At 39.7% G+C, this 24,265-nt stretch overlaps 1 protein-coding gene across 49 annotated transcripts in view; it reads left to right on the top strand.

The window, feature by feature from the left end:
* The window catches only part of PTPRD (protein tyrosine phosphatase receptor type D), a 521,758-nt gene that overhangs the window by 473,244 nt on the left and 24,249 nt on the right, over positions 1 to 24,265 (top strand). For all 49 annotated transcript variants that reach the window (XM_040357869.1, XM_040357852.1, XM_040358160.1 and 46 more), the window contains 2 exons: positions 13,524 to 13,809; positions 20,790 to 20,968. In XM_040357869.1, the coding sequence (XP_040213803.1) occupies positions 13,524 to 13,809; positions 20,790 to 20,968 (465 nt within the window). The remainder of the gene's footprint in view (positions 1 to 13,523; positions 13,810 to 20,789; positions 20,969 to 24,265) is intronic.

Below are 24,265 nucleotides of genomic sequence, written 5' to 3'. Positions count from 1 at the left end.
GTCACACACTGTTGCTGGTATGTTGGCCCGTTCCTCCATGCAGATCTTCTCTAGAGCAGTGATGTTTTGGGGCTGTCGTTGGGCAACACAGACTTTCAACTCCCTCCAAAGGTTTTCTATGGGGTTGAGATTTGGAGACTGGCTAGGCCATTCCAGGACCTTGAAATGCTTCTTACAAAGCCACTTCTTTGTTGTCCGGGTGGTGTGTTTGGGATCATTGTCATGCTGAAAGACCCAGCCACGTTTCTTCTTCAATGCCCTTGCTGATGGGAGGAGGTTTGCACTCAAAATCTCACGATACATGGCTCCATTCATTCTTTCATGTACACGGATCAGTCATCCTAATCCCTTTGCAGAGTAACAGCCCCAAAGCATGATGTTGCCACCCCTATGCTTCACAGTAGGTATGGTGTTTTTTGGTTGCAACTCAGCATTCTCTCTCCTCCAAACATGACAAGTTTCTACCAAACAGTTCTACTTTGGATTCATCTGACCATATGACATTCTCCCAATCCTCTTCTGGATCATCCAAATGCTCTCTAGCAAACCTCAGACGGCCCGGACATGTACTGGCTTAAGCAGGGGGACACGTCTGGCACTGCAGGATCTGAGTCCCTGGCGGCGTAGTGTGTTACTGATGGTAGCCTTTGTTACGTTGGTCCCAGCTCTCTGCAGGTCATTCACTAGGTCCCCTCGTGTGGTTCTGGGATTTTTGCCCACCGTTCTTGTTATCATTTTGACCCCACGGGGTGAGATCTTGCGTGGAGCCCCAGATCGAGGGAGATTATCAGTGGTCTTGTATGTCTTCCATTTTCTAATTATTGCTTCCACAGTTGATTTCTTCACACAAAGCTGCTTGCCTATTGCAGATTCAGTCTTCCCAGCCTGGTGCAGGTCTACAATTTTGTTTCTGGTGTCCTTTGACAGCTCTTTGGTCTTCACCATAGTGGAGTTTGAGGTTGTGGACAGGTGTCTTTTATACTGATAACAAGTTCAAACAAGTGCCATTAATACAGGTAATGAGTGGAGGACAGAGGAGCCTCTTAACTGCTTGCCGACCAGCCGCCACAGTTATACGGCGGCAGGTCGGCTCTGCTGGGCGAGAGCACGTAGCTACACCCGGGGACCGGGAGCTGTGTGTGTAAACACACAGCTCCCGGTCCTGTCAGGGGAGAAATGCCTGACCGTCTGTTCATACAATGTATGAACAGCGATCAGTCATTTCCCCTAGTGAGTCCACCCCCCCTACAGTTAGAACACACACAGGGAACATACTTAACCCCTTCCCGGCCCCCTAGTGTTAACCCCTTCCCTGCCAGTGGCATTTTTATAGTAATCCAATGCATTTTTATAGCACTGATCGCTATAAAAATGCCAATGGTCCCAAAAATGTGTCAAAAGTGTCCGAAGTGTCCGCCATAATGTCGCAGTACTGAAAAAAAATCGCTGATCGCTGCCATTACTAGTAAAAAAAAAAATATTAATAAAAATGCCATAAAACTACCCCCTATTTTGTAAACGCTATAACTTTTGCGCAAACCAATCAATAAAGGCTTATTGCGATTTTTTTTTCTATGAAAAATATGTAGAAGAATACGTATCGGCCTAAACTGAGTAAAACAATTTTTTTTATATATATATATTTTTGGGGGATATTTATTATAACAAAAAGTAAAAAATATTCATTTTTTTCAAAATTGTCGCTCTATTTTTGTTTATAGCACAAAAACTAAAAAACGCAGAGGTGATCAAATACCACCAAAAGAAAGCTCTATTTGTGGGAAAAAAAGGATGCCAATTTTGTTTAGGAGCCACGTCGCACGACCGCGCAATTGTCAGTTAAAGCGACGCAGTGACGAATCGCAAAAAGTGCTCTGGTCTTTGACCAGCAATATGGTCCGGGGGTTAAGTGGTTAAAGAAGAAGATACAGGTCTGTGAGAGCTAGAAATGTTGCTTGACCAAATACTTATTTTCCACCATAATTTGCAAATAAATTCTTTTCAAATCAGACAATGTGATTGTCTGAATTTGTTTCCACATTTTGTCTCTTAGGCCTCGTACACACAACCGGACATGTCCGCTGAAACTGGTCCACGGACCAGTTTCAGCGGACAGATCCGATCGTGTGTTCAGGCTAGCGGACAGATTTCCAGCGGACAAATGTTTCTTAACATGCTAAGAAACATGTCCGCTGGAAAGCTGTCCGTCGGACATGTCCGCTGGTTAGTACGTCTAACCAGCGGACCGAAATCCCGCGCATGCGTCAAATTGATTCGACGCATGCGTGGAAGCATTGAACTTGCGCGATAGAGAACGTAGGTGTCGTCTACGTCACCACATTCTCTGTCCGCGGGGATTTCGGTTTGATGGTGTGTACAGTGGTGTGTACGAGGCCTTATAGTTGAGGTATACCTATGATGACAATTACAGGCCTCTCTCATCTTTTTAAGTGGGAGAACTTGCACAATTGGTGGCTGACTAAATACTTTTTTGCCCCACTGTGTATATATATATATATATATATATATATATATATATATATATATATATATATATATAGTGGTTTGGTAGAAAAAATTATAGTAACAATGGCAACTTAAAATATGTTATTCCAGCAAAAGAATTTCCTGTAAAATGATGTAAGGAAATTTAGCCTTTAGCAACAGAAGAAGATCTGGGTCTTCATTGAGTTTAAATCCTTAGACCAACTGAGGACCCCAGTATGGTATGCAGAGGGCGGTTGCAGATACATGGTAGGATGTGTAAGCAGGCAATATGTTTTATATTTTGAGGTTATGATTTTTTTCTCTTCTACATCAGGAATCAGTCTTTTATGATAAATGTTGTAGCACTGTAGTTACACTTTGCAATCCTCCAACAGCTGCTTTCAGTTTCCTTATATTATTTTATTAGATGTATAATAAGCCATTTTATCCACATAAATTCACATAATGAGTTATTTTATTTGTGGGCACACACTGCATCAGCGGGTCTTTGTTTACTCATAGTGCATTCCTATAAGACAGAAGCGATATAAGCGACTGTTGAAGAGTTTTGTGTGCTTGCAATTCTGTTATATCAAAGCCAGCAGCTGTCCATAATGAATTCTGAATGAGCATTACTGGTAAAGAAAAGAATTTGACCATCTGCAGGAAATGTAAAAATGTTTTTATAACCCAATAACGGTGATCTGGACAGGGGTAACGCTGAGCTTTTCCAGCTGTACTTATATCCCTTACACATATATTCTGTGTAGATACAATATCCTGAAACATGTCATGCTCAGCTGGGATTGAAAATATTTGGGTTGAAACCAAAATCAAGTCATTATGTTAAACAAAAATAATCATCATGCAATTATTCAGCTATATTAAATTGCATAAAAACAACACCACTTAAGATTTGGTAACCAAGTTAACAGCAGCTGGTGGATATTGTGATCCTTAAAAATACTGAAAGAAATAAATCAAATAAGCAAAAAGTTTTTTATTTTAAAAATATTTCCCTCAAAGGCCTATAGACAGACCTATGTTAGTGCTGGACTGGGAGGCTCTTTAAAATGTAATAAATAAGCTGAGCATTCCCAGGTTACTCTAGCAGTAAATGCACCACAGGGGAAAACCCGTTTGGAAATGTGGAGGAAGTATACTTCTGACTGACAGCAAGGCTCCAACGAAATGTTAGTGATTTATGACTTTTGGGACTCAAAGGATATTATGAAGCTAGTTGTGGAAGTTTATTGGATAAATAAAATGAGAATTATCGAGTTTGCCACATGCAATGAGAAAAACGTACACACATCTGTTACCAAGGCAAAGCTAGCAACATTATTATGTATGGTGTGTATCTAGGTCATCTTACCAATTTGGCTTTGCACACTTAACTAATTGAGTAAGGGGGAGAAGAAAAGCTTAGAATACCCTCTAGCTGAATACCATATATGAATTGACACAATTATTCAACCTCCCACCATAAAAGACAAAGATGTATAAAATATTTCGGCATTTATCTTCATTTGATTTTCTTTGGCAACTTTTGATATTGACTCAGCCATCACTCAAGATTTGCAATTCCCAGATTCCATCTTTACATGTTTCTCACTATCTCACAGAATGCAGAGATTTACTGCCCTAGGAGAATCTTTCTTCTATTCTTCTGGCGTCATAACTGTGCACATGCTTCATTTGATCCTGAAGATGCTTCTCACCATGTGATATTGCCCAGAGATCTTGTTTTTAATAGATCAAGCATCTGTGTCACAAGGCTAAAAAAGTAATTCTGTGCACTAAACCATTTCTAGTAACCACCAACCCAAGACTGCTATTTCAGCTATGCACACACTTCCCACAAAATACATTTCTGCTATATAACACACATTTTTGTATTGCTGAATGTTCTGGTGCTTCAGTCACTCCATTCAAGTGTTTTGTAGTTTTCTTTTTTTTTCAAAAATACAGCTGGGACTATCTTATAAAATGTGTGAGCGTTATTGATCACTGAAATCCTTTTGCTTTTTTTCTCTCTGCATTTTATTTTAGTGGAAATGTGCATCTCTTAGTCTGTGGCATAAAACATTACGTTAGTTGAAAGAGGATAAGCAATAAGCAGCTGAAGAGAAAACACAGTTCCATTATCAATCTCCAATATTATATAATATTATTGAATTCAAAGCTTTAGGGTTAGTAAGGAAAGCTTTGGTCAGGACAGACAACCCATTTTTACTTACTGTAGCAAAATAATGGGCCACATCTTGAATCTGAATTTCAACATGCTTTTCTTTTAAATGGACTTATTAAATAATGCACCATGCTCTGGAAAATATAAGGACATCAGGACTCGCTAAGGAGTTCAGTCACCATATAAATGAACAGGGCTGCAGGCCGAATGTATTTCTTAGGTCACTAAGCACTGAGGTGACTCTTAACATTCTCTAGGGATGTTATTCCTTCTTATATACCAAAAATCATCTTACACATACTGACAGATGAACACAGACAGATACTGAGGAACAGCCACTCCAAAAAATCATGTCCAGCTTAGATGATTGCACCCATTGGCAGGCAAAGATCTTTCTTAAAGCGGAGGTTCACCCTAAAAAAAACATCTATATACCATTAAATCCAGCATACCTCCGACATGTACAGTATGCTGGTATTTTTTTTTTTTCGCTGTACATACCGTTTTATAGCTTTTTTCTTCTCTCACTCGCGCGGGGAATAGGCGTTCCTATGAAGAGGCGTACATGATTGAGGTGCGGCTAAGGCGCGTCACGCGTTCCGAAAATATTCGAACTGGGACTCGGCTCTATACGGCACAATACGGCGCCTGCGCACAGACTAGGAGCCGTGTAGAGCTGACTGCGCAGGCGCCGTATAGAGCTGAGTCCCAGTTTGGATATTTCCGGAATGCATGAAGCGCCTTATCCGCACGTCAATCATCTATGCCTTTTCATAGGAACGCCTACTCCCGGCGGTAGTGAGAACCCGGAAGCCGGGTGAAAAAGAACTATAAGACGTATGTACAGCGAAAAAAAAAAATACCAGCATACTGTACATGTCGGAGGTATGCTGGATTTAATGGTACATAGATGTTTTAGGGTGAACCTCCGCTTTAAGCCCTGTACACACGATCGGATATCTGATGGAATCTAATCCGATGGATTTTTTCGACGGATATCCGATGAAGCTGACTTTCATCAGTCTTGCCTACACACCATCGGTCAAAAATCCGACCGTGTCCAAACGCGGTGACGTAAAACACTACGACGTACTGAGAAAAATGAAGTTCAATGCTTCCGAGCATGCGTCGACTTGATTCTGAGCATGCATGGATTTTTGACCGATGGACTTCCGCACAGACGATCATTTTTTTCTATCGTTTTTTTATCCATAGGAACATTGTAAAACATGTTCTATTTTTTTTCACCAATGGAAAACAAACCAATCGTGTGTACATGGCTTAAGGCTAGGTGCTCCAGGTTGGTGTTTTAGGCGGTAAGCACACAGTTTATACACAGGTGATTGATCAGCAGCTAGTTTTCATGCAGTCAGATGGGCATCGCTCATGGTGTTTGCATATCTGACAGCTGTTGTTAATTAGTTGTGATCCTCTAACTTGCACCAGTATTATAAACAGTATTGGTTAGCAAACTGGTAATGGGAAGCTTACAAAGCAGCCAACAACCCATTTCTTTTTATTTCCAGTTTTATCAGCATTTGACAGACTTGTGTAACTTCTTACATTATGCTTACCAAACACCAGGAAAATGCATTAAGGCCTAGTATGCAGTTGAACTAACATCCAGCCTACACATACCAAAAAATATATATTTTATGTTGACTGTGAAAAAGACCTTACCTGGTATTAGGTAGGGCCTAATCTACAACATTGCCAGAATTCAAACTTTAGTTAGGCTGGCAACACTAAGGAGAATAAAATTGCGGATGTGGCGATTTTTTTTGTCACTCAATATTTGTGCAGTGTTTTTTTGGAAAAAAATAAGCATTAATACATTTTAGTGAACACAAATACACAATAATACCCAATGTTTTTGTAAAATATAAAAGATTATGTTACGCTAAGTAAATACTAAACATGTCTTGCTTTAAAATCATGGACGCTTGTTTAACAGTGACAAACTACAATATTAAATTATCCGTAGGTGACGCTTTAAAAGCTCTTACATGTTACCAGTTCAGAGTTTGACAGTAGGTCTGGCCCTGGAATTTTTTCTCTAGTGCTAACATTTGTGATGATTTCCATTTACATATGTGGGCAAGACCTACAGTATCTCACAAAAGTGAGTAGACCCCTCACATTTTTGTAAATATTTTATTATATCTTTTCATGTGACAACACTGAAGAAATTACACTTTGCTACAATGTAAAGTAGTGAGTGTACAGTTTGTATAACAGTATACATTTTCTGTCCCCTCAAAATAACTCAACACACAGCCATTAATGTCTAAACTGCTGGCAATAAAAGTGAGTACACCCCTAAATAAAAATGTCTAAAGTGGTCCCAAAGTGTCAATATTTTGTGTGGCCACCATTATTTTCCAGCACTGTCTTAACCCTCTTGGGCATGGAGTTCACCAGAGCTTCACAGGTTGCCACTGGAGTCCTCTTCCACTCCTCCATGATGACATCACGGAGCTGGTGGATATTAGAGACCTTGCACTCCTCCAGCTTACATTTAAGGATGCCCGACAGATGCTCAATAGGGTTTAGGTCTGGAGACATGCTTGACCAGTACATCACCTTTACTCTCAGCTTCTTTAGCAAGGCAGTGGTTCTCTTGGAGGTGTGTTTGGGGTTGTTATCATGTTGGAATACTCCCCTGTGGCCCAGTCTCCGAAGGGAGGGAATCATGCTCTGCTTCAGTATGTCATGGAAAATGTTGGCATTCATGGTTCTCTCAATGAATTGTAGCTCGCCAGTGCCGACAGCACTCATGCAGCCCCAGATCATGACACTCCCACCACCATGCTTGATTGTAGGCAAGACACACTTGTCTTTGTACTCCTCGCCTGGTTGTCGTCACACACGCCTGACACCATCTGAACCAAATACGTTTATCTTGGTCTCATCAGACCACAGGACATGGTTCCAGTAATCCATGTCCTTAGTCTGCTTTTTTTTAGCAAACTGTTTGTAGGCTTTCTTGTGTATCATCTTTAAAAGAGGCTTCCTTCTGGGACGAGAGCTATGCAGACCAATTTGATGCAATGTGCAGTGTATGGTCTGAGCACTGACAAGCTGCCCCCACCCCTTAAACCTCTGTAGAAATGCTGGCAGCACTCATACGTCTATTTCCCAAGGACAACCTCTGGGTATGACATTGAGCATGTGCACTCAACTTCCTTCTTGAATAATGCTGGGAGGTGGGATTGGAAGGTTTGGACTCCTGCTGTAGATGTGACTGGGTGTGATTGAATAAGGATGTATACAATCCCACCCACCATCAGAAATGTGAATGAATTTACACAATTTGCATCGGAAAGACTACAAAGAGTTGTGTTATAAATTCTACATGCTGCAGTAAGTGGCTGTGGAAAGAACAAAGTCTATCAGCAGGATATACAGAGTGTCACATTATACAAAGCCACAACTAAACTCAGAATGTTAGGGGATCTGCAGACAATGTAGTAACATGATACAGAGGTATGATCTATGCTTGTACAGATTATTCCATTCCATTCTAGTGAAAAGAAAGTTGGAATTCAGCTTTAAAGCGATTTGTCTCTCTGACACTTAGAAATCGTAGTTCATCAGTGCTAGCAAGAATTGATCTTAAAGTGTTATTAAAACTTTGCGTAGAGTAAGGGAGGGTTATGACCCCTGTCTGGTTTTGTTTTTTGCCATCGGTGTCCCATAGGGAAGATTTCCCATCACTTCCTGTCCCACGGACAAAACAGGAAGTGGGAGAAAATCCTTCCAAAGTGAGGGAATATTGGGGTGTCTCCATGGTCAACAGAACTAGTGTCCCCATTGGAAGATTTTTTTCTCTATTAGAGCTCATTTACACTTGCTTTGGCTTCAACACACATTAACAGCTAGTTTACACTTGCTTCAAAACAAGGCTTCAGACAGGCTTTGTTAAAGCTTTCTGAACGCTAGGCAAATCTCCTGTCACTAAATAAAATAGTTAGATTACAGTCTTGTTTACACCTTGCTTTTGCTTTAAAAATTATACCCCATATAGCTTTAGTGGTGCTTCAAAGCTTCTTCAAAGCCTCCATAGAAGTATATGGCAAAGCTCGCTTGAAGCCCCACTGAAGTCTCATCAAAGCCCCACCAAAGGCTCATCTAAGCCCCATCTAAGCTCCACCAAAGCTTCATCGAAGCACCAAGCAAAAGCAAGGTGTAAACAGGACAGTAAGCTAAACAATTTATTTTGTGACAGGAGCTTTGACTGGTGTTCAGGGAGCTTTAACAAAGCGTGTCCGACGCCATGTTTTGAAGCAGGTGTAAACTAGCCCTTACTGTTCTGATGTCAACCCAAAATGTAGGATATTCTGTTACTTACATTATCAATGATCATGGTAAACAGGAAAAATAGAGAGGGGAATCTCTGTAACGGGGACACAGACAACAATAAAACCTGTCAGGGTTTCTAATCCCTCTCCACTCTATCCAAAACGTAAAAAAATATAACGTTGCTTTTACTTATACTGTATTGCTTTTCTATTAAATGTTTCAGCTTCAGTATGCTTAGCTACGAATTGCTGAAGGAGAGGAAATTGTAGCAAAGCACAGTCCAATACTGCAGCAAATTGCCAACAACTCTAGCGATTGAATCGCTATATACAAATGTCTGATAATCGCTGACCTTATAAATTTGTAGTAACAATTAATGTCTTTGAAAAGTGTCATCAGCCTTAGACTTTTAAATCTAACACATTATTATAATTCAAACAAAAAAAATATTCAATTAGTTAATTTTGTACATTTTTTTTGCCTCAAGATAATAAAAAAAACATTACACTGCTACTTTTGATGTGCCACAATAGTGTTCACTTGCTCATGAGGACAAAACCACACATTTTGCTCATAGGAAAACATAGTATTGCTTCTACAGAGTGAAACATCTCTATGCATGCCAGACATTAGTGAGACAACATATTCATAATTATTACCGTGTGAAGCAACAGTAATTTGAAACCACAATCCCTGTGGTTTTCCTCTTAATGATCAGATAACAGTGACTAATGCCATTTCTGGGTTACTTTGGAAAAAGTGTAAATGTCATACTGGTATGTCACATCTTATTATGTGAGATCTCCTTGAAGCCATTAGCAAAGGTATCGGTTAGCATTTTCATGGCTGTACCAAGCAGTCTTAATTATGACACTGACTTGTGTGAATTCATATTAAAGCACTCCGAGGATCTGCACTTAATTAAGATGCTATTCTTTTTCTGCTCCTGTTATCGTTTGATTAGTCTCTTTAGTGGGCAAGTAACACAAAGTAGTATTTAGCTTTGAAACTTCTACCAAGAATTAACAGTCATTTCCACATGTATTTGTGTCTGAATAATGAATTCCTGGCCATATGTTTTATGAAGATCTAATAGATAATTAATGCCCAAGGAAATCTGTGGGTATTGTAATAGCCCATTACCTACGCAATCTTTATCAAGATATTACTTAAATATCAATGTGTCTCTTCCCTTTTGTATATGCAAATCAAGATTGCTTATTATAACACAATGCATAGTTTATACAGACTCTGTAGAGTTATTTGTAAAGACATTTGGCTTGCATGCAGACTATTTTGGGATCCGCTGTCTTGAGCTGGATTCCTGTCTTTTATTATTCAACACAATTTAGTCAAAAGCCAAAAAGTATGTGTTATTAAAAAATATGCCATGGGACAGAACAAAGGATATTCTCGCTTATTCTTACAAAGCAGTAAGAATGTAAAAAATCTACAAGCCCAGAGTAACCAACTGGAAATCATCTCTTAACTAAGTGGAATACAGCAAACTGAAATTTGATTTCTTGCTATAAGTCAGTTAGAATAAAACACTAGAACTACTGGTGTTTACAAGATACTCACGCTCCATGAGTCTGATTGAATGTATTGTTGTTTACTATAACAGCAAATCTAATTCTAACTTTCCGCATTCCATATTACACAAGAAATAGGAAAGCTTTATTTATAAAGGTGACCATAGACATAAGGATTTTGATTTGCTAAAGAAATTAGGAAAATATCAGGAATTAGTATTTTACATGTTTGGATAATTGAAGTGAATTTTTGCTAAATATATTAAGTAAAGATCCTGATCTTGTTTAGTCTGATGTATCAGTCAGGTATCCATTTTCGAGCCAATCACTGAACTGTACCATATTTTTGCACTTAAATTTTTTATTGTCAGGTAAATGGAATAAACATGCACAGTTGCATTACCTACATGTGCATGGCTATACAATGAACATACTATAGATCTGCATTTCTAGTCTTATCTTGAGAGTTAAAATTGTAATCGGCCATAAAAATCCAGCTGGGATCAACTGATTATTTCCCTAACAATGAGTATGTGCTGTGATCTGAAGATGCACTTAATGGTTGTTACTTAAAGCAATCAAAGTCATTTAGTACAGTGCTTTAAATTAACCACACAAATATATTTGTTTTAACCACTTCATGAGGGTAAAACAAATTATAATGCATAAAAACATAATTTTCCAACTTTCACAAGTGGCACTTGGACAACTTGAGCTTTCATTTGGTAACTGGTATGGAAACTGACCCTAAATAAAAAACAAAATATATATATATATATATAAATATATATATATATATATATATATATATATATATATATATATATATATATATATATATATATATATATACTGTATATATATATATATATATATATATATATACAACCCAAAACATGTAGTAGGGTTCAGAAACAATAGTGCACATTTTTCTTTTTTTTATATACTACCTGAAACACACTGACTAATTTAAAAATACGGTACTTTCTTTTTAAAGTTCTACCTAAAATATACCAACCTTGTCCTTTGGGCCCAAGCTTGCTCTAGTGTTTCCTTTTATTATTATTATTATTATTTTTTTTACACAAACTATGATTTATTACATTTTTTCTCCCCTAGCAAGCAGAGAAAGACACAGTGGAGTGGATTTACTAAAATAAAATAGACTGTGGACTTTGCAATCTGATAATGATTCTTACAGTTAGTGTTAGAAATGCCTTTTATTTTTCTATCAATTGCATGTACATATGGTAGTGTGTATGGGGCTGAATGGCTGTCCCACCCCCTAGTATTGGTATTTATATCCCTATCTCTTGCCGGCTCAGATCACGTGGCCAGACGAAGGGGTTAATCCCCGAAACATGTAGTGCGAGATTGACTGAGCTCCGACATCTTCCCACACCATCCACCTCCCATCCCATTGCCCTGTGGACAGGTGACCGTCCAGAGCCTGCCTGTGATTGCCGTTACCTTTGTGTGCACGGACCCAGCAGCAAGCTCCTCTGTCTGCGCCTGTCATCCCCTTGATCGGGACCGATTAGGCTTGCACTACCTCCCTGACCACCGGAAGCGGAGCGTGCTTCTCCTGGGCTTGCAGCCCCCACCCAGGTGCTCCAGGACTTCCCACAGTCTTCTTCCAACCGGCACTGTCTAAGACCCGGGAGTGTAGCCTGCACTCTCCCGGCTCACCATCCCTCCTACACAGCACTAGGGTTTGTGACAGTCATCCTTCCCTTCTGGCTTTGCGGAGGACACCACAGATGCCGTCAGTTACTGTGCTCACAGGGCACATTCCTTTCCCTCTGCATAACACGTGATATTTTGTTTCCTGATATACAAATTGTTTTGTCTGCAATTAAAGATTGGAACTTTTTCAATTGTATCACTTGTTTCAACTAACCTACCGGAACAGCTCCCCTTCATTTCTTCATTTATCTAATTTGGTCTCTTGAGTCTGGGAGCAGCGGTCGAAGGTTAATATTACCTCATACAGTATATAGGTATCTTTGGACACATCTATGCGCCTGGCCCCCTTGTTGTTTTACATACAGTTGAACTCATCTTTCCTCATAGCTGAGCTCCTCCATGTCTCTTATCAGTTTGATTGCCCTTCTCTGCACTTTTTCCAGTTCCTCTATATCTTTAGGTCACTGATAGCAAACCTTGGCATCCCAGATATTTTGGAACTACATTTCCCATGATGCTCATCTACACTTCAGAGTACAAGAGAATTCTGGGAAATGTAGTTTCAAAACATCTGGGGTGCTAAGGTTCGCCATCACTGCTTTAGGTGAAGTGTTTCCCAAAACTGAACTGCATATTGCAGATGAGGTTTTACTAATGATTTGTACAGGGGTAAAATTATACCCCTTTTCTGCTGCCCATACCTCTCTTAATACAAGAAATAATTTTGCCCGCTTTGGAAACTGTAGCTTGACATTGCGTGCTATTATTAAGCCTATGATCTACCAGAACACTCAGGTCCTTCTCCACCATTGACTCCCCCAGTTATACTCCCCTTAGTATGTATGATGTGTGCATATTCTTAACCCCCCCATGTGCATAACTTCATTTATCAACATTAAACCTTATTTGCCACAGTTACCCAATTAAACGGTGCATTGAGGTTGGCTTGTAAGTGGGAGACATCCTGTAAGGATGTTATTCCACTGCATAGCTTGGTGTCATCTGCAGACACTGAACTAGTACTTTTAATCCCAGACCCTATATCATTTATAAAGAGATTGAAAAGTAAGGGTCCCAACACCGAACCTTGGGGTACATTACTAACAACCCCAGACCATTCAGAGTAAGAATTATTAACCAATACTCCCTGAATAAGGTCTTTTAGTCAGTTTTATATACATTTCCAAACTGATTACCAAGCCTGTGGACTTTACCTTACACATTAGCCATGTGTGGGGATCACTGTGTATTTTGGTTTAATGTTTATTTTTTTCTGTATAAAAGGCTTTTACCATCAATATAATTGTATTCTCTTATTTTTCTAGTGCTGGAGTGGGAAGAACGGGCTGCTTCATCGTAATAGATGCCATGCTGGAGAGGATACGACATGAAAAAACTGTAGATATTTATGGTCATGTAACTTTAATGAGAGCTCAGAGAAATTACATGGTTCAAACAGAGGACCAATATATCTTTATCCATGATGCACTGCTAGAGGCAGTGACTTGTGGAAATACCGAAGTGCCAGCTAGAAACTTGTATGCATATATTCAAAAGCTGACACAGATAGAGGCGGGAGAAAACGTCACGGGGATGGAGTTAGAATTTAAGGTGAGTCTGTTTGACTTGAACTTAGCTTACTGGCAGCCTGAAGACAAACCAAAAACATTCAACATGCAGAGAAAGTTTAAACTAATTTAATAAAAATATGAATGCTAGTTTTATGGATAGTCTATGCTTATGTGTACAAGTATTCTATTGTCTTCAGCTTAAAACAACAAATATATACCATTGTTTTTTTTCCATCTATATCCAAGTCACAGAAATGGATGTTTACTTAGGCAGACCTTCCACAACTCTTTTTAAAGCATCCTTTTTGAACATTCTCTTACCTCTACATACATTCTTGCACATATCTTTTTAGGTTGAATGCTACCATATAAAAAGTGTAAGTGCACTTTTAAAAATTCATCTCACTACCTTCCCCCATCTTACACTACACAGTTTTGCCAAGGCTGATGGTTGCCTTATGAGAATCAGCTCAATTTTTTTCTCTACTATTCTTGAGTTTCCAAACTACACTGCTCGTCCCTAGATAATTATGGTGTCCTTAAAGCAGACTTTCCCCCCTTTCGTTTAAAATACATAGGCATGTGGCTCTGCATGCTGGTGTGAACTCATCTTACGTTCATAAGTTAAAAACATGTTTTGTTTTACTTACAATTACTGTTTTTCTGCTTCTTGGTTGAGTGAGGCACTGGTAATGTAGCCCTGGTCTTACAGCTACATCATAAGAAGGCTACATTACTTAGATAAAGTGTACTGTCACATGTTCCAAGAGGCAGACCCAGAGTTCCAGGAAGGGCGATAGATTCATCTGCCATTTAGTAAAAAGGGCTACTTTGATTAAGTTATGGAGGAAAATAAAAATAAGGTATGCAAATAATTAAAAGTCTGCAATTATCTATAACCAACTGTGTTTTGCCATGACTAAACATTTTTAAAGGTGACTTTGTTGTAGTTAGGGTGAAATTCCTTTGTAATGAAAGCATGCGACGAGTAGAGATGAGCCAAATGTACCTGGGTTTGGTTAGGGGGCAAGTTTGCCAAACATTATTGAAGTTCAGGCACCAAATTTGAACCTTACTAAAATCAATTGCAGCTAAATGTTAAAAAGCAGTAATGTTTTTTTTCTAGGGTAGTAGACAAGGAATTGTCAAACAAATAGCTTGGGGACTGGGGAATATGTACCAAAGCAAAAACATTTTTTTATTCCATTTGTAAGGGACCAGGGTTTTTAATTCATGCATAAAGGAGAAGTCCAGCCAAAGCTTGTTTGGCTGGACTCCTCCTATGGATCACAGGATTGCAATTCATTTTGCACTCCTATGACCCATTTTTAGCAGAGAGCGGACTGAAGTCTGCTCGCTGCTGATGTCACCAATGTCAGTCCAGGCACCATGTCATCCCGAAAACGTCTGGATCCGCCAGGTGCCTGGACTGACACATGTCTCAGCCTCTCAGCGAGCTGCTCCGCCCCCTCCACAGCTCAGCGCTCCAATGAGCATGGAGGGAGATGAGCACAGAGCTGTGGCTGACAGTCTACAGCTCTCTGCTCACAGAGCTCTGAAAACCGAGCAATCTGCGGTGTTCGATCGCTGAGTGTAGAGGCACCAGGGGACAGATACAGCATCAGACCGATGCTGCATCCACCTATGTGAGTATGAATGAGGAGGAAAAAATAAATACCCCTACTTCTCATTTAAAGGGCAAAATGCAAAATTCCTTTAAATAACATGCCTAAAGGAGGTCTTTGACCTACCTGGCAAGTGGTGCAACTATAGGATGTATGTAACCTACTACATCGAAACTGACATTTACAAAGAAAATAATGCGTAAGGGGTATGTAGAACCCTTACTCATTCACAAAAAAAATGCAAATGAAGACACCACACTTTTTGACAAGTGTTTTATAAAAAAAAAAAGACCAAAAATGTCACATAATGTAAATTAATTGTCAACCACATCTGTCTGGGTGGCAGAAAATAAATGCAGCATTCTCTGCTCCTTAACAATCATTGACAGATGAATAAGGAAGCTATTATATATGGTAATGGTATAAAAACCTCTACTATATCTGACATTCAACTGAACTAAAAGTCTGCCACTCAAATGCCTGAACAAGCAAAGTTCTTCATATTCATCATCCCAGTGGAAAGTTTGCCCATTACATTCTATGGAAATGCAAGTTTGAATACAGGTACTTAAGTATTGTATATAAAAAGCTGGCGATTCAGCCTGTAATACAAAGTCCAGCCCAAGGCAAACTAGGCAGAATGAGGTATGATTATGTTTAAGAACAATAAGGAGGGCTTTAAGGTGGTGAATGAAATAAGCAGTGCACAGCCAGTGAAAAGGTGTAGTAGTAGTGCTACCTGCACATCACCAATGTGAGCAGATGACCTTAATCATACAGTACAGGACAGAAGACTTGTATTCATAGACCATGGTTACTTTCAGGTGATTGGACACTGGTAAAAAATTGTTAGGCCCACCCATAGTATTTACTCATAAAACCCCACCCACTCCTTGAGATACTCGTTTTTTGTGAGGGACCTGTTGTCTTCTGGAGAATTATTTTTCTTTTTTAAACCATTCAGTGTATCTGATGCTTCCAAGATCTGATTGCCCTGTGCTATCAAGTTTTCTAATTGGTGACCCCTGATGTCTACCTTGGGGGCCAACTCAGATCCCACTGTGGGGGGCCAGCCTATAATGCTTGCTTCGAGCAGTAGATCCTGCATTAGATGCTCACCTTGGCACTAAGTCCAATGTGTATAGTTATCCACAGGGTGTTATAAAAGTCCAGAGCGGTGGTCAGTATCTATGGTTCAAAGTCCCTGAAGATGCCTTGGTAGGTATGCTCTTCATAACAGGGAAGCCTTGACTCTAGTAGGCCCAGAATTGTTGATAATGTAACTTCCATTTCTAGAGACCAGATCCACTACACATCTTCTATTCCCCATAATCCGGTTTATAAATCATTTTGAGCATATTATAGAGAAAAGTATTGAGGACCTGGATTTTGAAGCGAGGACAAAAGAGAATTTTCCCTCCCCTGCTTTTTATGAAGCACTGGTTATGGCTTCAGGCCTAGTGCTCTCTACTGTGGACACATTAACTGACATGGTGTGAATTAGTTTTTGCTTAACAGCACCTGACTCTTTGCAGACAAAGCAAGTCCCTGCTTCACTGACTTAACCCTCACCAGCGTTTTGCTGAAATGTATCCTTTGAAAAAGGATCTTTAGAGGATATTGGCTACTATGGTAGACGATCCTGACATTTCTATTCTCCATCAACACCTTTCTGTTATTGAGGATGTTCCCTATTTAAAGGATTCCTACCCCACAAGAAAAAAACTAAATCTGCTACTCCTACCGCTTCTCCTTCTACTCAACGAAAGGGGTATTTTCGCTTTCCCCCAATACGCCTCAGAACTAAGGGTTTCTCACTTCCTTTCATTACAAGCCCAGCTAAGTCCACAAAGCCTACCCAGAAGCCATTCTCACAATGAAGGAGCATCCCCAGTTCTCAGAATAGGGGGACATCTGTTGATGTTTGTGCCAGTCTGGATCTAAAACATCATAGGCTTTTGGGTACAATTTGTCATTTCAAATGGGTACTAAATAGAATTTCTTTCCCTGCCTTCTCCTCACACTCCGTCTTACACTAACGTCAAGCACAAAGAGTGGATGTATCAGTTTATTTTCATGAAGGATTTCAAGGTTTTTATTCCAACCTTTACTATCCCAAAATTATATGGGATCATCCACCCAGTACTGGACATAATATCTCTAAACAGACTTCTTTATGTACCAAATTCTGGATGGAATCAATTAGATCAGTTACTGCTTCTCTCAGACAAGGTGACTACCAGCATCAGTAGGCATACAAGATGCCTACCTGCACTTACTCATCATTCCTTTATGTCAACATTTTCTGTTTTTTTGCTGTGGGAAATCAACACTTCCACAATTTGTGGCATACTATTTGGGCTATACTCTGCACTCTAGTTTTCACCCAAAGGTGCTTGACCCACTTCTGGCTTTTCAGAAAACCCATGGCATTTATGTTGCAGGCTACCTGGCTAACATCCTACCCGTGGTGGCCCATCCATAAAGGGTGCATGGGCATCGCACCCCCATCCATGCATCTTGCCCATAATCTAATCATGCGTCCAGTGCCGGATGCATGGATTCCAATGGGGGGTGTTTGTTGGTTTTTAAACAACAGGGGCTCTAATAGGCTTCAAAATAGTGTGGGCTTGGGGGCACAGAGCACTGCACGCCGAGCCCACCCAGCTGTGTGACACTAGCTAATGAATATTTACTAGTGTCACACTTATTCTCCTCCCAGCCAATCAGGAAGCAGATCTGAGACCCATTTTCCGATTAGCCGAATGGAGAAGCTACGCTTCACGGAGGAGGGAGGAGACTCAAGGAGAGGAGACGCAGGGGAACATGGTCTTTAGAGGAGTTAAAGCTCAATCAAAATTCTGCAAGAATGCAAGTTCAGCCAGTCAGGGTTTAGTCAGACAATGCCACAGGAGTGGCCTACACACACCATGAGGGGGCATCAGAGGTCAAGCTGCCCTAGAAAAAACATGCTTACGTACATTCCAGAAACTTGGCCGTCCACATCCTTGAAGTTGACAGATTGGCATCCCATGCCGGTGTGGGCAGAGTTTTATGAGTGTGCACTAGGGGCAGCCCTAGCAAGTTTTTTTGCAATGTCCAATCACCTGAAGTTAGCCTGCATATAACCCATGGTCTATGAACAGAAGTCCTATGTCCTGTACAGTACTCCATAATATGAAATTTACAGTTAAGTCTATTTTCCTATTTTTACGATAATAATATATGGGTAAAATTCTGACAGTAATGAGTTTGAAATGACATATTTATTATTCTTACTATCTATAAATTGTAAATAAAATAAATTGTATAAAGTGAATGTTACTAATTTTTATTCTGTCATGCAGTACAATTTTTATTTTTAAATGGCCATACTGGATTTACTATAAATCATATTGAAATTCTGTGTGTCCAGTTAATCAGTCTTAAAATATCTACAGCCATAATAGTTTTGGGTAGAGCAATGAATGGTTAAAACCCTGTCAGTTTTTACACATTGCATTTCCTGTTCTGGAAACAGCAGGACATTTGAGAAAATCTCTCCAAAGTGAGGGGAAATTAACTCAATTGAAAGATTTACCCTCACCTACTGTTTCAATGACAAAATGTTTACATTTTCCTCATTGTCTTTCCAAGACAATGGTCACCAGTGGGGACACAGGCAACAATAAAATTCAGTGCTAATGATACCTCGTACACAACCTTCTCAGGAGGTATCAATATATGCAAATAAATTGCATGCAAATGAAAAAAATGTGCAAATAGGCAGATATGTGCAAATAACAATTAAATACCTAACCAATAGGATGGAACAGCGTCCCTCCTAACTCAACCTTGTGCAAGTGCATAAACCAAACCAAAGAATAATGGCACACTAAATCATGGAAGTCCTAAATCAGTCTATGGACAATGCACACACAGACAGGTTGAATTGAACCGAAGGGATCAGTCCCAGATTAGCTTGATGGTACTCTGATGTGATACAACAAGTGATCATCCATTCATCCATCCAGATTTGGCAGCTCATGTAAATAAAGGAAACAAAACATAGTGCAAGACTGTATGCGATAAAGGTAGCAGAGTATTCGATACGATTCAACACTCACGAAACCCCCCGATCAATCACAGCATTCAGCAAGGCAATGTTTGAATAAGCCGCTCAGCGTTGCGATCTCCTCATTCGGACGGATCTCCCGTCGATCGCGTCACTAGGCTCCTCCCCCACGCGTTGCGTCACTAGGCACGTGACTTAGTCACATGCCTAGTGACTAGCACCCATGACTAAGTCACGTGCCTAGTGACGCAACGCGTGGGGAAGGAGCCTAGTGACGCGATCGACGGGAGATCCGTCCGAATGAGGAGATCGCAACGCTGAGCGTGGGTTATCGTATCGAATACTCTGCTACCTTTATCGCATACAGTCTTGCACTATGTTTTGTTTCCTTTATTTACATGAGCTGTCAAATCTGGATGGATGAATGGATGATCACTTGTTGTATCACATCAGAGTACCATCAAGCTAATCTGGGACTGATCCCTTCGGTTCAATTCAACCTGTCTGTGTGTGCATTGTCCATAGACTGATTTAGGACTTCCATGATTTAGTGTGCCATTATTCTTTGGTTTGGTTTATGCACTTGCACAAGGTTGAGTTAGGAGGGACGCTGTTCCATCCTATTGGTCAGGTATTTAATTGTTATTTGCACATATCTGCCTATTTGCACATTTTTTTCATTTGCATGCAATTTATTTGCATATATTGATACCTCCTGAGAAGGTTGTGTACGAGGTATCATTAGCACTATTTGTATTCACAATAGCAATTGTTGGTATCAGCGCAGCACCTTATGTTTTAATTTTATATTGGTTTGTACACCGCCCTGTGTTTGCAGCTTTATAATTTGGGTATTTTTGCTGTGTGTTTTTTCTCTTGTGAATTTTATTAGTAGTAGCGCTGTAGTACCATTTTTTCATTCAATAAAATTCAGTGACTTACAAAGCAAAGAGAGCTTTAAACCAGTGGTAAAATGCAAATAAGAAAAAAAAAACTGTCTATTTAACAAACTTTTCCCCAATCAATGGACCTTCTTATGTGGACTTTACTGCTGGTTTAAATCTCTTTCTTGTGTATTTCATATATATTTTGCCTGAAACACCACCTAGTTGTCTTTTTAAGTTGAAAGCTGCATATCCCGAGTTAATGCACTTTGAGATGTGAAAACCTACAAATTTTAAATGTAGCACCCACACCAGCAATACAAAAACCTGACAGAAGTTCTAACCCTTCCCCACTCTTTGTATTGTTTTAACTTTTGGCTATACACTATAACCAGTATGTAAAATGTTTTGGATGATAGACAGATGTTAATTTCTAGTGTTACTATTTTTTTAACAGCGCCTCGCTAGTTCTAAAGCTCACACGTCACGGTTTATCAGTGCCAATCTTCCATGTAATAAATTTAAAAATCGCCTTGTTAATATTATGCCATATGAGTCCACAAGGGTGTGTCTTCAGCCAATACGCGGTGTGGAGGGCTCCGACTATATCAATGCAAGTTTTATTGATGGATACAGGTAAATATGATTTCTGCACAAGCTATATTATTGACCATTAGCAAAAATGTTTTCATAATCTTACCATGAAATTTAACTTGTAATTGTTTGCGATGTAAGTAAGCATGACACAGCTTTAAGTGCTGTGGGCAAGGTGCAAATGAATCCAATAGGTAATCCCAAATGTTGGGGTTTTGAGGGGATGTTTTAGCCTGTTTATTGTTTTTTTGGAGACACAGTCTCCATCAGCATTCACAGGTCACTACGTCCTGCCCCTTACACCTCATTGTAAGGGAAGTTGTTAATGGCAGGCCCCCAGCGCACCTGATACCCTCCACTGTACCTAAAGTAACCCTCTTTCCCTCCCAGTGTGCAAAATGATCTTTATTGTATAGCAAGAAACCATATATGCAGAAACTCTTAGCACTGTATAACTGAGTATTTTTTTTCTGTTATCTAGCATTAATTTGTTAACAGGAAAATATCTTGCCTGATTTTTAAATAGAGGCTGTACTTAGACTGGCACAGGCTGCAAGCAGATAAATGTGTGTATATATGCAGGCAGCAGATGATGTGTTGCTTGCTTGTACTTCTTATACAGAATGGAACCAAGGTACAAGGTACAGATTACACTTAAATCGGTCTCTAGCTCAATACAACATCTTTGATCAACCCTGTCCAGTGAGCCATGCCATAGTTCTGGTGAGCTTAAAGATTGTCTTTTAGGGCACAATTCAGTATGTATATTTTTTCCATGCAGATCTGATCTGTGTTGAAGCATTTAATTCACAAATCCAGACAACCATGATTCAAATATTTAAAGATTCAAAAGAAATGTATTGCCATTTTGTAAGACTGTATATAATCTCATTCACTGCTACACATAAATACATGTATAGCCATACAAATCATATACAGCAACAACAAACACCACAGTTACACTATAGTTACCGCACTAAAGCTTGCTCTTTATCATTAGTAAAAAGGGTAACAATGCTTAAGCGTCCATGTTATTTTGTTTCTTGAATTCAGCAATTATACTGCCAAGCGGGGAAACTATTTTGTAATCTGGTCGTGTGGTAGACAATACTCCTGTACCACCTACTAGATGGTTACAACTTAAACAAGGCATTACTTGAATGGGAAATATCTCCCACAATATTGTGGGCCTACTGAAGACACCCCATTTCCCCAAGCTCATCAATACTAGGGAAAGCTACACTTATGAATTTTTGTGCAGTTTTTATCACTCTGTAGAGCTTTCAAATCCTGGACTATGCACATACTCTGTCACAAAGTGACATGGTAAGTCATCACATGTCCATAGACCCATATAAAAGCTAAACAGAACTGCTTAGAAAACCTGGTCCTTTTCAGCTTCACAAAAAAAGATAACCACTGGTGTGCTTTAACAACCAGAGAAAATATATGCACTGACTGTGATAATTCTTCTGTAATTGTTCCCAAACAAACATTTGCCTCATATCTATAAAGACCAGAGCATAAAAAGTTCCTCTTATCTTTTAAATTTTTTATCAGCTCTTTAATTTTACTCACACTAAGCTCAAGATTATTCTTCTTAAACCAACCTAACAACTCTTTATCTCTTGCCTATTTGCGTTCTAGTTGCCTTCCCTTTTTCTCCGATAATAATCATGCCACCTGCAAACTTTTTTACAGAGTTTGACTCATATCTGGAAACACAGTCATAAGTATACAAATAAAACATAATGGGATTTATTACTCAACCTTGTACATACTGTACTAAGGAACAGTGTTAGGTAGTAGTGGTTTACATTTTTAACAGTCTGGGGCATATTAGTGAGAAAATTCAATATCCAGTTACAAAAAATTTACTTAAACCCAATCATTTAACCACTTCCCGCCCGGCCTATAGCAGAATGATGGCCCGGCGGTCGTTCAGTTATCCTGACTGGGCATCATATGACATCCAGCAGGATAACATGCCGGCGCCCGCCTCTGACACACCGCAACCCAGATCGTGGTAAGGAGCCTCTGACGAAGGCTCCTTACCACGTAATCAGCTGTGACTAATCACAGCTGATTACAGAGTGAACCAGGAAGTGCCAGTAAATGGCTTTCCTCAGTTCATGCTGATAGGGAGAGCCAGTCAGTTGCTCTCCCTGTTAGAGGAGGGGGTCTGCGCTGATAATCAGCACATTGATTATCAGAGCAGCCCCCATGAGAGGTGACACAACAATTCCAATCAGTGCCCATCAGCTGCCACTCAGTGCCCATCAGTAACACCTGTCAGTACCTCATCATCAGTGCTGCCCATCAGTGCCACCTGTCAGTGCCAATCAGTGCTGCCTATCAGTGCCACCTATCAGTGCCCATCAGTTCTGCCTGTCAGTGCCGCCTGTCAATGCTGCCTGTCAGTGCCCATAAGTGTCCTAAACAGCTGTCAGTCTGTCCGCTCAAAACAATATTGCAAAGCAGCAATTGTTTAGGCTGCCCCAAGCAGAGGCCATCCTGAGGACATTATTTCACAAGGACATCAATTCATGTGAAACAAGCTACTCCCACCTTGTAACACTCCCATATGTGTTAAACCAACTACAAGTTACATAAAAATGGTGGACTATAGAACAAATAATATTTAATCAATATTACACACACAACACATAACTTGTGGGAAAAAAATAAATATATATTAGATATTTGGGACTAAAAAAGACCCACATGCATCAGTCTCTATACTTTTTTCTTTATATCTTTTAATGTGCTGCTCATACTTCAACACCAAACCATGTCCACTCTTCCACTCCTTCAACTTGAGTGCTTTAACACCACCAGTTGTGCTTTCACCTGGTTTATATGACCTCCAGAAAAATGCAAGGGTCAAAATTATCTTGTGTCGCCTTTAAATGGAATCCTATATGCTCATTGGATGCTAACACCAGTCTTACTTAAATGGAATTCAGTGTGTCCAGTAGTTTACAGCACCAGCACACCCTCAGCACAATACAGCACCAGTCCCTTTTAAAATAAATTCTGTGTGCTTGGCTGGATATGCCACTCATGCTGCTCTCATCCACAATACAGCATCAAGAAGGAAAAAAGAAAACAGGCAATAGTTATTTACCTTGTAAAATACTTTATTCACTCCACTCACATAAAATGTCACCCACATTAACTTTGTGCGTACACTTCACCACAATGAATAGGCATCAACAAAAGGCAGATTGCTGCTATATTAAACAATACACTCTTTGTAATCTATGTACACGATGATGTCATCCAGACAGCCCCTCCCCTACATGTTTCATCACCGGGCATGTAACTTCCTCTGGGATT

This window comes from Rana temporaria, chromosome 1 (assembly GCF_905171775.1).
Source record: "Rana temporaria chromosome 1, aRanTem1.1, whole genome shotgun sequence".
NCBI lineage: Eukaryota > Metazoa > Chordata > Amphibia > Anura > Ranidae > Rana > Rana temporaria.
This window is presented reverse-complemented; position numbering and strand designations above follow the sequence as displayed.